Genomic DNA, 13671 nt, shown 5'->3' with positions numbered 1-13671 from the left:
CTGGCCTCGCAGCTGGCATCACCCACACTCACACTCAGCTTCCTCACAGTGCGGGCAGCACAGGCAGCAGCTGCAGCTAGAGGAACGAAGGGCAGAGTCCAAACAGAGAGATAAACCAGACTGACCAAGAATATTTTCAGTGCCTTAAAACTCCAGTGTGATTTTGTGTGTGTGTGTGTCCTACAGAAGTCTGCTGGAGCGGTTACCCCTCCCGCAGCCCAAAGTGCTACAAGAGCAGTTAAATCTAAAGCCAAGAACCCTAAACAATCCCTCCCACCTCCCACCGCCCCAGCCCTTCTCCCCCCACATCCCAGCCCACCCCTCTCCCCAAAGAAGAGAACCCCCCATGCATATTCTTGGCCTATATCATTATGAATTTTCTACAAATTAGAGACAGATCAGAAAAAAGAGAGTGAAAGGGTGAGGGGAAGGGCCGCAGGGGTGAATAGTGGTACCAATTCCTCTCCCCCCACCCCCCACTAAAATTGAACACCTGTACAATGCAGTTCCACTATGGTCTCATTATAATGTCCACATGCACAGGCTTAAAGCTAAAAACCCTTTGTCATCTGAAGAATTAAAAAGTCCAAATGCAGAGAGCTCTCCTTTTTTTAGATACAGATGTTGGTATCCTCAATTCAACCATTTACATAGGTAGGGATTTCTTTTGTGCTCTGGGGCTCAGCAGCTGTGGAAATACTTCCTGTGGCAAAGAACAAAATAAAAATCAGTAAATAACATACATATTTAGTTAAGGAAGATGCTTGCAGGTATCACCTTGATTGCCTTTGGGATTCAGCTGTTCCAGACTGACACATTCTTTCCAGAAATATTTTCTTGCCATTCAAACACTGAAGATTATGTCCTGTTCTTTTGCTAATGAAGATGATTCACCCATGTTGAAAGGTAGAGGGAAAAGCAGGAGCAGAGGGGTGGAGGGAAGGAGAGGTTGAGGTCCTCAGAGGAAATGTGTAACTCATTTGCAATGATAAGGTGCTGGAGATTTCAAAAATAACCTTAACCTTTGCATTTGCAAAAGAAGTGCCTAAACCACTCACATCCAGAAAATAGGAAAGTGAGGTTTTGTTGCCAGAGTTTGGAGAGAAAATTAAATGATGCAGGGACATTAATTCTGATTCCTCCAAGGCAGGATCCCTGAATGTTAGTCAAAGGTGATGAAAAAAAAATGGTTTCTGAACAAGCATACAAAAGAGAAACACCCAATTACAATCTTGCTTTGTTTTCCCAAAAGAAAGAAAACTCATTAAAAAAGAAATTGCTGATTTCCAGAAACAGATGAGGTGGTTGTATAGGAGAGTGCCTCTGCACTTTCTATTCTGTTCACATCTAGGTCCAGACCTTCTCATTTTGTCAATGAGCTCTGATTCAGTTTTCTCATTCATCTCACTGACAGGAGGGAAAAACACTCTTAGAAAGTTTGTTGGACTGATTCCTTTTGATACTTAATTGAGTCTGTGTATCTCACACATTTAACTTTAGTGCTCGATCGTGCAGTCACAGGTGCAAACCAAGGAGTTGTAAAAGGCCAATTTCTGGTGTAATGCAGTGTTCAGTAGCAGAACTGAAAAATTTATAAAATTCTGGCTGTTAAGAGATAGCCAGAAATGCTATAGATGCACCAAATAAAAACCTACCAACAAAATTTGCTTTTGATTTCTCTTATCATGGACTCTTCTAGGGTTTAAATTTCCCCCACCAGCAAGAGCAGTTTTGAAGGTATCTTACATAAAGTTACCAGTGACTGGCCCTTGCCACTGCAGTCTGAGTGACCTGTGAAAACAGGAACCACCACCACTGCATTCTTTTGGAAAGGGGAAGCTCAAAGCCCAAAGCTCACCCAACTCTAGAAAGGGAGCTCCTGACTTGAAATTGGGTGTTTCAGCATCTTACAGCAATTTTGCCTTGGAGGTTTCTAGGGGGGAAAAACAACAAGAACAAGAAAACCAAGCATAAAAAAAAAAAAAAAAAAAAAAAAAAAAAAAAAAAAAAAAAAAAATAAAAAAAATTAAAGTTTAGGACCCACCGCTCTGGGTCTTGGCTTGAAATCTCTTGGTGATCCACAAGCTTTTTGGAAGTCCTCTGTCCAGACTACCTTGGTTGCATTTCCTTTCCTTGGGTTCGGGACTGTGGCCTGAGGTTGCTCTGTATGGGGAATACCACATAGGAAAGTTGGTCCCCTCACTCCATCCTGTGCTCTGCTAAGCAGGGGTGTCCAGGTCTGCTGATCAATAGCTGCTTAAAAGCTTTTAATAGCTAAAAAATTTCCCTAGTGAACAGGTTAGGAGAGATCAGCATTGACTGCAGTGGAGCTTCCAGCCAAGACATCAGTTTCATCAAGAGCCTTTCTCCTTTTTGCTCCCAGGTTGTTTCACAGGCTGCAACCTTTGAACATCACACTCCTCCTTTAATTGTCCTTTTTCTTTTTCCCTCTCTGCAGCAGCCATGACTCCAAGCCTGCTTTAGCAAACACACCAAGAGATTTTAGGAACATCCTCAGGTGAGATCTAAGGTTTGTTTAGGCTGATGAAACTGTGCAAATAAGGAATCTCAGTTGCAATTGTGCTTCATTCCTGCCTAAGTCACAGAATCACAAAACAGTTGGGGTTGGAAGGGACCTCTGGAGAACATCTGTCCAACCCCCCTGCTAAAACAATTTCACCCAGAGCGGGTTGCACAGGATCATGTCCAGGAGACTTCTGAATATCTCCAGAGAAGGACAGTCCACAACATCCCTGGGCAGCCTCTTCTCTTTAATTCCTCTAAAATAGGTGCATGTCCTTATTTTCAGGGATACTTCCAGTCTGGACCTGTGGAATTATCACCTCATGAATGATGCTGAGCATTGCCTAAGCAGTCCTGGCTTTAGCAGAACATGTCTCCAGACTGAAACCTCCCTGCTCTATCCCAATACTTCTACTGCAGCCAGGGTAACAGAAAACAGACTGATCCCAGAATGCCCTGTCCAAATCTATTCACTTTAGGTCCTAAAAAAAGCCTGCTTTTGGAAATAAGCAAACACAGAGGCCTGTGGGAGAAGTCAGCCTGAGGATAAACCCAGCTATCCAATACTGAGATCCCAGGTTTTACTCAGTTTATTTGGGAATTAGCCAGACTAACACTGCTGCTGGCAACAGGGTCTGGCACAGCACAAAGATCCCAGCAGTCAAAACATCAGCAGATATTTAGCTTTTAGATATTACTTACCGAATCACCTGCTCACCTCCATGTTCCAGGTGAGCTTCATCAGTTCTTCTGGCTATGGGGCTTAGCCCCACAACTATATCAGCCCCAGCAAAATAAATTACATTGCCAGCAGGATTTTTTGAGAAGGGGAGGGGATCTACGTAGAGCAACTAGGAGAGAGAAAAAGCCTAAAGTTGTTCCCCTCCCTTTCATCACATGGCAGTGAGGGAGAGGGAAAAGTTAGAAGGTTTCTTGTAGCAAAACTAATGTTGCAGCAGAAGAGGATGGAAGGAGGATTGTGCAGGAATATGGGAAGAGGGGAGGCTGAGAAAAAGGTTAGCCAATTATAAGTCGGAGTCTGACCAGCTGCAGGATGCTGCAAGTTATTTACCTATGGGGTGGACTTCCAACTTCTCATCTACTAGTTGCTCAGGGCTCATCATCTCACTTTGAGGGACATTAGGTATGCTTTCCCTCTGACTGACTGGACTGACCATCTCTTGATCTTTTTCATTCTGCATCTGTGCATATATATTAAGGCCAGGAATCTTCCTAAAACATTAACAGAAACCATCATTGTGTGGTACTCTGGCAGATGATGTAGTATCAGCTTTTACAAACCAAAAAACAACTCTCTCAGAAAAAGAAAACCCAGCAAACAAACCCCAAACACCTCAGCAAAAGGCAGCAGGGGAGAGAAGGAAATGGCTCAGGGAAGGTCATACCTTTTGAATTTGTAGATGACAAACACAGCTAGTCCCACAAAAACAACAGAGAGGAGCATCAGCATGGCTGAACCACTGTGACTGGGAGTGAGGTCCACCAGGGGAGCTGCAAGGGAGGAGAAGGTTAGACCCACCCCAGCCTGAAGTGAAAGCTGCTCCCTCCAGAAATACAGTTCATTCTCCCCTCTTACTGCACTTGTAGCAGGTCTGCACATCTAGGCTTCTCTCCCTTTTTAATCCAACCGGGAAGAAACTCAAGTTCAGGTTACCTGTGGTGCCCAACATACCCCTTGATGTGAAGTTCCACAGCTTTCCCCTTAGAGGACCTTCTTTCAGATTCAAGAAAAAAAACCCAGAACACATCAAAACCAATCTTAATTAAAGAGTCTCTCTGTATTTCTCCTTAGAGTTTTGCTCACCATCTTGGCATAACCCCTCCCAAAATAAGGCCACCCAACCCATCCAGAAGCATGGATTTCCCAGAAATAGTGAATGGTATTAAACAGAGTTTCCATCACTCTCACACATGTATACAGGAAGGCAGTGAGCCTCCAAGCAGTTTCACACCTAGGAGCAGCGGAGTCAGCTGTTCCTGCAGTCTGTACTGCAGACGAACACAGAGCTCCAGCTGTGCCATGACAAGGAGCAAACACATCCCCACACACAGAACATGGCCCAGGTCGTACCCTCTTCTGTAAGGCAAAGTCAACTTGAAGGAACTGCTGCCAAACATATCCTCCCCCTCTTGCACCTCTTCACGTTCACTGAACAGACCCCTCCTAAACCAGAGCCAAAAGACACAAGGAAACAGGCTCACACAAGCAAAGGCACACACATCACATGCACACATATTTTTCAGCTTTGCACCCAGACTGGTAAACCCAAAATTTACAAAGAGAAGTGAAAAACCTTCTCCTTCCCACATCTAGCAGGAGCCAGAATGAAAGGATCCGTTATTATGAATTCCTCACACATCTCCACTCTGTCCCTCTCCATCTGTGTTTTGTGGGTCTCTGCAGTTCTGTGGGATGACAAAGCGGCTCTCCAGCCTATTCAGATTCAGCATCACTCAATGTTCCTGCTCTAATGCTGCACTGAGAGCCTAGTAATAAACAGCTATTTAACTGCTTTGTGAGGAATATTGGCATGTTTTCCTCTGCCTTAGAGTTGAAGTTGTTGTCTGTTGGGTTGGGGACATTGGTTTGTTTTTTATCTCATGAGAAGAAGGAATGAACATGATGAATGAATCACAATCTGTTGTCTATAATTGCCATAAATTATTCCTACCTCCAATGTGGTCTGAACAAAGAAGAAAGAAGTCTGAAATGTGCTGAGGCCAACGCTTGTCATTCTTCTGTGCTCCAGGGAATGCACACACTCACAAAACACACACACACACAGAGTCATTTCTACAGCTTCTGCTTGAATGTCCACTCCAAGCTACTTTAGATACCTGCACTTTTGCTCCCTGCAGGTCCTCTGCTGAAGAAAATGCTGCTGTGCATGGGTGGGCTCACACAGAGGGGAACGTAAACATGCACTGAGGCATGCAACATACATGTCGGTGTACAGAGATATGTGTGTGTACACTTCCAAAAACACACTGAGCTTTGTGGTTCAGCCAACTACAGCCCGTAGTTACCAGAGTCCAACAGAAAATCAGTGAAAAGCCTGGGAAAGAAGGGATAACATAGCCCAGAGCAGCACCTTTGGGCATGTGCATCCCCTGGGACTGTGTTCTCTAATGGTGGCTTCTGGCATTGTGCTGTGTTCCAGGCTTTCCTGGTTCATTTTATTTAATTTTTTTATAAACGCTTGGATTTCCAAAGGCCAGTTCTTCTCATTTTCTAACAACCAAAACAATAGCTTTCAGCAGAGAACTAAGTCTCTCATGGCTCTTTGTCAAATTTTGAACTATTCACAAGTTTTGGTGTCATGAAATTGGGCCTTTTACTTAGATGGAGAACATGATTTCTGCAGCTTGTTAAGGAGACACAATCCCTCAAAGACCTCACAGTGGATGTTCTCTGGGTTTTTAATGCATACTTTGTCCATCCAAGCTCATTTTGTATTCTTACTGAATCCTGTTTCTTCAAGAGACAAAATCCTATAGGGTACCTATACCCTACCTATAGTCCAGTTACAGCAATCACTCACCAGTGGCTTTGAGAGAGTACAACAAAGCCTACCTTACAGAAAAAAATTAGTGTTTCCAACTGTTATGGACAAAAAGTACTCCTTCCTGGTGTCTGTGTGTAAATACAAATAAAAGCATGCATTTTTGGTAAAAATTATGAACAATTGCTTGTAACTCCATTTTTGAAGCTGACATTATATGATTTTGGTTCTAACTTGTCTAAAAATAAGCATCTGGCCATCTGTTCCACAGCTAATGGAAAGCAGAAACATACAGAAATATTCTCAGGACAGATATTAGAAAGGTCTGCTTAGGAAAAATGAAATATTGGAAACCCCAGGCTTTTCTTTTGCAGGAATTTAAATGCAGTCACATTACACTGTTCCTTAATAGTCTCTTTTCTTACTGCTGACAAGGCAGCACGTGGACTGACACCTGGTTGGAAAAATCCATTCGTACCACAAAAAAAAAAGATTTTGGAGAGCAGTTTTCTGGTACAAATGAACTGAGGATTTAAGTTTGCAAGTTATCAAAAGAAGCTGATACCAACTGAACTCCTAAGAGTGTGGATTGGTTTGTCCATCTCTTGTAATAGTTAAGTAGGACATGTGCTGTGAAATGAGGTTATAGCATGCAGAATAGACAGTGACATATGTAATTAAATATCAGGACTTTGGAGATGACTTATTTTGAAATAGGATTAGTTAAGGGCCAAACTGCCTGATCTTATTTTTGTGCATATCTATATTGATTCTAGTCTTTCATACTGCTGAACAACTTTTGAGCAGTGTTTAGTTGCTTTGAATGTTTGTTGACTCTAGAATATCTGAACATATCCAAGGCTAGCAGGTAACTTCTGTACTTTGGGACCCAGGCTGAAAATGCCATGGCGCTGCTTAGTTATTGAATATTCCAAAGATAACCAAGAAATACACACTTCTGCTGCTACTTATATCACGTTTTCAAAAAACCAGTAAATTCTTGCACCTAAGAAAACAAAAGGATTAGCTGTAAATGCAAAAGCCACTACATCTTTTTGACATGATAGAGAAAGGTGAGGTAGAGCAGACATTTTAATGTCTGCTCATATACTGTGTTGTTATTGTGACATAAAAATAAGAAATGTTTAAAATACAGCTGATAGCACACTACTACCATCGATATATTGCTTGCTGTGCTATAGAGCAACACACAAGGCATACACAGAAAGAGGATACTCACCTGCTGTTAAATGGGCAGCATGGACAAGGATTCGAACTCCTGGCTTCAACTCAAAATGGACCAGGTTTTGGTTCAGTTTCTGGATCAGTGTTTCTGAAATCTGGGAAAGGAAAAAACAACCAAAAAAAAAAAAAAAAAAAAAAAAGGCATTTGTTTCTGCCGGCAAAGCGAAGATTTTGCAGACTTTCTGAGCACAGACTCCTATCACCTCACAATGAAGGATTTTGGATGGAGTGGTTTGTGTTTGGTCAGCACTGGCGGAGCAACAAGGTGCCCAGTCACACCTCTGTGAGAGCAGCCCAGCAGCAAAAGGGAATTGAGCCCCAAAGGAACGTTCCACCCACATGTGAAAGTGGCCACAGGACCAGCCAGCAGCATCACATCAGTGAACTCATTCAGTGTTCAAGGAAAAGGAACTTTTCAATTGCTAATGAACACTTGCTTGTAATAAATAACTTCTTGATTGTTGTGTGGCCAGTTCTATGCTCTTAGAGGATGCTCATAACATGTGATATACCTGAATAAAAATGAATGGTTTAAATCCTTGCCACAGCTTGCAGTTAATTTTCACATTCTAAAAGCAAATTTCGTTTCATCCAGCTCTGAGATTCAAGACAGCTGCTCCCTAATCCTTAAATATGTACCAGAACCAGCTCAAATCTGGAAGTGTTTATTGACTACAGAATGTGGCTTAAACAAAATGCATGTTCCATCTTTTCTTCTGGGTTACATTAATAACAAACTCTCTTTCATAGGGAGATATTCCACAGAGCTTTCAGATCACCAGATTATCTTTCCATAACTGATGACATCAACAGAGCCCTAGGAGAAATGAAGCAAATTATTCCTCCTTTAAGGACACAACAGAAAAGATGAGCATTTGCTGAGAAAAGACCCCATGAAATCTGTATTTGTACAATAAAGGAGCCAAACTTTGGTCCAATCTGTTGGCAAACATGCCTTTTTTTTAAGTCAGTTTGTTGCAATATGCACAGATCCATTTTTTCCACATGACATTTCATTACATGCCATTAAAACATGTTGCCATTAAAACCAAAAAATCCATAGATTAATCAAGGAATGGAAGTCTACAGACATGGTGCTGACAGTTTGTTGTGTGTCTTTTGTATGTTCATTTGCCTGACATTTCATGTATTTCACATTTTCTTACAGCAGAGATCGATTTTCCAATTGAACAGTCACAGCTCTCCAGGTTGGCTTATTAGGGAGAGGTGGCTGGAAAACTGGAAACAAAAAATCCCCCATAACCCATAATATGCAGTTGCTGAGAATGTGTTTTTATAGCCATACCAGGATCAAGTGGAAGTGAATTCTAGCGCTCACCACTTAATTCAATTTGTATTAAATAAATCCTTATTCCTTCTTGAAGATTAATGAAAAATTGTCAGAAAAAAAGAACATTCCAATAATTTTTAAACCATCTTTTTCATGTTCTTCATTTTTGTCTGGTTGAGCTATTTCAGTAAATTCTACCCAGATATGATTAGATGTTCCTTGGCTATCATTCATCACAGTATGAGATTTATCTGCTTCTTTTATTTTTTTAACATTCTTAATGGTTCTTTCAATACTCTTGGCTCATACACTTCATTTCTGGCTGCTGATCACTTGAATATGTGCCTTTGGTCCAATATCAATTTGGCAATAACTCTTAGAGGCATTTTATTTATATTTTTAAATATATCTCTTTAAAGTTACAATTTATTTCATGGATGCCAGAATGAGCAATAAATATATTTCTTCCAATAGCAAGAAAAAATACCACCTGCATTCAAAGAGCCATCTGTTGAGCTCAGAGCAGCAGGGATGGTGACACAAAGATGTGCAGTACATGCAGAATGCCTGGGAAGCAAATTATAGTCCTCTTTAAGGATTAGAGCATATTAATAACCAAGATTGGCAACTATAAAAAGTTTTTAATCTCCAAAACTAGAGCAACAGATGCAGATTGATATGGTGTAAACCAGGTACATTAATGACTCATGGAACTAATGGGAAAAGTACCATCCTGGCTGTATCCAGTCCTACATAAAACCTAACAGCTCTCCTCCATAACCCTACAGGAATTTTCCTTTCTGCTCTGAGATCCTGAGGCTGCTGGGGCAGCTGAGCCTCTGGGGGAAAAAAAAAAAAATTAAAAAAAAAACCAAAACAAAAAACAAAGAAAACCAAAAAAAACCAAAACAAAACCACAAAATACCCCTCCAAACAAACAAACAAAAAAAACCCCAACAAGACAGTAAACTAAAGAAAGGAGAAAACCACACTGTGTGTCATTCCTCTTCAACACATTGTGATACCTGCACAAAATGGCAGGGAAAGAGCAGAGGTAAAAAGCAGACATGATGCCTTCTACACAAGCAGAGGCTTACTGTGGTATGTAACTGAGTCTGCAGCTACAAACATTGTATGGGGCACTGGAGAATGGCTTCCTCAAGGATCTGGGCAAAAAATGGAAGAATGGGAGAATCTGGAGAAAGTCAGCATGAGAAAGTGCAGGAGATCTGGTTGGGCACTGGAGACTTGAAGGGGCAGTGAGATCTCCCCTGGCCTGCCTGAGGGCTCCTGGGGCACTGAGTGAAGAGGCAAAACTGAGAGGTGCTGTGGCTGCCTCCCAGCAGGCCAGGTGTGTGAGAGAAACATCAACAGGTATTCCTCTCTGGAGGGCCAAGGGAAAGGAAAAACAGGAAGGAGAGGAAGTAAAGGTAAAGTAATAAGGAAAAGGAAGAAAGACAGAAAGAATCACAATCTAAATTTAATATTACTGTATTGCTTTCTTACTTGATTATGAATGAGGACTTCATTGTATAATATCATGTACAAATTCATCTCAGACTAAAATAATTTTTGCCAGAGACCATCAGTGTCTCAGCAGAAGCTTGAAACAGCCATAACTGTTCCAGGACTACACATAAAGTGACAAAACTGACAGCAACACTGTTCATTCTGTGCAGAGTATAAAGCATATTTCCTTGGCTTGATTAATTACATGTTCTCCCAGTGGCTTTTTGTGTACAGCTTTTTTTTTTTTTTTTTTTTTTTTTTTGCCTTGGTCTTTATGGAATCTGAACAAGTGAAAAAAGTGAGTAACAGCCTAAGATCTTCAAAAGTGCCAGAAATTCTAGTGAGAATCAGACATCTGCCTTCCTCAGGCAGCTCTGGAGATTCCTGACACACACGTCTGAGGGAAGAACAGATGCATTCAGACGTGTTTTTAAAATGTTTGCTTGTTTGCTTGTTTGTTTGGTACAATATTTTCATTTTCCTTTATCTGGAAAACAAGATTCTCTTCAAAGCAGACATACAGAGTGAAAATGCATTTCTGTACTCCTAAAAGTTATCTGAAATAAAAACCATACATAATGGCTTACAAAAGCCAGTATTTGAGGTCAGTGATCAGTTTGCATAAGCCTCAAGGGCCAAATTCACATTGGGATTGGACACTGCCCTCCAAAGCTGGACCTGGCAATGTTTGTGGTCCTCAATGGTCCCAAGAGGATCACTGAGAGGTCAGTCAGGACATTTGGTGTGAGATTGGAGAACAGACTCCTCTGCCTTCAAGCCTATTTCTAGCTCAGTTATCAGACTTTAATCTAGGAGTGGTTCTGACTTGACTTGTTTGCAGCATTAATATAGTGTCTCTGAATTACATTTCCACAAAAAGGCTTATCTCAGTTGTTGAGGTAATAAAAAGGTTTTAATGGTTAACATTTTGGAGTTTGTGCTTCCCTTTATTTCTGCACTCAAATTGATACCATGGATGCATTTTGATTTAAAAAGCAGAAAAGGAAACATCAAAGTACTTTGACCTGTTTTAAAAATAGCAATGCAACTCCAGTTGAACAGCCAGACCTTCATCTGGGGAACACATTGGCCTCAGGCCTCCCCCTCTTCATCTCTCCCTCCTGGAGATGCAACTAACTTAGCTGAAGATGAAACTTCTTAGAATAGCAACCTCTTAATTTATAGTCTTCAAGAGTCTCTCTTGTGAAAATAATTAGCTTTCAAAATTAGTTTTGGTCCTTAACTGAGCCTCATTGACTTTATCTGCTTCATTTGCAGAATTAAGCATGATGTGCAAAAATAATTCAGTAATAGGAACTATTCTTCATGTATCATTTTTCATCAAAGGACACATAATGAATAATAATAACAGACAATTTGTGAATGAAAAAAAAGATATTCCAATTTAAAAATGGAACAAAACAAAAATTAATTTGGCTGCTCTTAGCATTTTGTCAGATTTAGGACTCTAAAAGAACCATGTGAACCAAGAAGCAGAATTATCACTGAGAAGGGCATTTTCCCATACCTTTATTGACTTTTGAAACCCCTGGTGTAAATTATTTTAGACTAATTGAATGTGATTCAACTGTGCCAGCATTCACTAGCTAAGAATCTTGATAATTTTATAGATACTGTGTAAAGATCTCAACTGATGAGTGCTACACTTCTATTCAATTCATTGAGCAAATCAATAAACAACTAAGGAAAGAATTAGGCACATTGATTTAGTAGGAAGAAACTTGAACCAACATTGGGAAAGTGAAGTGGGAGTCAGGGCCAATGTGGATTACTTTAAACTGTGCCACTTGCCCTGGATAACCTTGGACACTTCACATGGGGCCTCTAAAGCTTGCTTTCCTTAGCACTGAAAAGAGCACAGTCACTGACTTCCTGGCTCCAGCAGGAATTTCTGCAGATCTTTAATGAAAGATGCTAAATTCAAGCTGCTGGGAGTACCCAAGGACGCTGTGAGAGCACGAGGCAGAGGATATTCCTTGTGGTTACTCTGGGACATGAATGGAACAGCAGATATGAACCCAGAGACCTGGACATAAAAGCCAGGATCCACTTTTGATGAACAAAGGCAACCAAAAACAGTTTTGAGAATCAAGGGCTGCTTTATACTCTGAGCAAGAGATGAGGGAGAGAGGGCTGATAGTCAAGTGGCAGGAGTTAACTCAAAGGTATTAAGACAAAAGATTTACACAGCCTCTCCTACAGCACACAAGCAGCTATTAAGAAAAGCTGGCTAAAGAAAAAAAGCCCCTGGTACAAGGTGTTTTGGTTCACATTATTCCATTCTCTCCTTATCTGCCTCTACTTCTTAATGCTGGTCCAACCTCCCCTAAGTACCAGTGGAAGACTTGATCTTCATTGAAAGGCACAGATAGCTATTAAGAAAAGCTGGCTAAAGAAAAAAAGCCCCTGGTACAAGGTGTTTTGGTTCACATTATTCCATTCTCTCCTTATCTGCCTCTACTTCTTAATGCTGGTCCAACCTCCCCTAAGTACCAGTGGAAGACTTGATCTTCATTCAAAGGTTAAAAAAATCTCTCCTAGTACACATCAGATGATTTGCCCCATATATCAACCTCTTCCTGGAATTTAATTTCCAGGACTGATTGGCACAATTTTCTGTAAGATTTGAAGGCATTCACTGTCATGATCTTGTTGCTAAAAATATTTTGATGATGGGCACACCCGAAACACATTAGAGGAAAGAACAGTACTGAAAGCAAATACACTGAAACACTAAAGCTCAGCAGGGTGGGCAAAAGAAAACCCCAAACTCTAAAATAAGATAGAAGCTCCATCAGCTGCAAAGAAGCAGATGTAAAACTAAATCTGCTTTAAGGAGAGAATGCCAAGAGGTATATCCTTACAGCCTTCCTGAATGCCACTCTCAATGATTTTAAATTCACAAGAGGTATTTAATCTTTGCAGTTCATCACTGCCCATTTGATAATCAGTCATCCATGTCATTTCCCATCTTTTTAGCTGGATACAGATACTGGCCACAGCTGCAACATATTGAGTACAGTTGGCTACCAACCAGCTGATGTTACCATTTGCCAAAGTCTCCATCGTGCTATATTGCTGAAAGCTCTTCTCAGAGAAGAGATTAATGGCCTCAAATGTCATTAACTATTTGTTCCTACCCCTGTTTTGCATTCTTTTACAGTAATTTTGAATAGGCCAGTGAAAAGCACCCAAATGGAGAACTAAAGAGAAATTCAGGATAACACTGAAACCTTTACTTGATATGAAAACATCACTTCAGAATTATCATATACCTTCTGGTTACATTTCATTTTACTAAAAGAAAATGCATTTGTTATGTTTCAGAAAAAGCCCTCACTAGGAAACAACATGGAAAGAATATAATTTGTGAAATGCATACATAAAAAGATAACCCCTCAGAATCCTTCTACAGAGTAAAACCATACACTGAAATAAATAATCATAACTGCCCTCTACTGAATTTTAATTACAATATTTTCCTACTGAAAATTAATTTTGAACTGTATTTGTGCTAAAAATAACTCAATTTCTTGAAATGTTACTATTAGAGATTTG

The 13671-nt window shown here is 40.6% G+C and overlaps 1 protein-coding gene across 1 annotated transcript in view; it reads right to left on the bottom strand.

The window, feature by feature from the left end:
- Positions 1-358: 358 nt before the first annotated feature.
- SORCS1 (sortilin related VPS10 domain containing receptor 1) overlaps positions 359-13671 on the bottom strand; it is a 258603-nt gene continuing 245290 nt past the window's right edge. Inside the window, exons 24-28 of the mRNA XM_041461224.1 lie at positions 7288-7387; positions 3930-4035; positions 3596-3756; positions 2045-2163; positions 359-703 (exon numbers count right to left, since the gene is read on the bottom strand). Of these exons, the coding sequence (XP_041317158.1) occupies positions 647-703; positions 2045-2163; positions 3596-3756; positions 3930-4035; positions 7288-7387 (543 nt within the window). The 3' untranslated portion in view covers positions 359-646. The remainder of the gene's footprint in view (positions 704-2044; positions 2164-3595; positions 3757-3929; positions 4036-7287; positions 7388-13671) is intronic.

Source organism: Pyrgilauda ruficollis, unplaced genomic scaffold, assembly GCF_017590135.1.
Source record: "Pyrgilauda ruficollis isolate IOZ18807 unplaced genomic scaffold, ASM1759013v1 scaffold15, whole genome shotgun sequence".
In the NCBI taxonomy this organism is placed as follows: Eukaryota; Metazoa; Chordata; class Aves; order Passeriformes; family Passeridae; genus Pyrgilauda; species Pyrgilauda ruficollis.
Note: the sequence above shows the minus strand (reverse complement) of the source record. Positions and strands in the feature narration are given on the sequence as shown.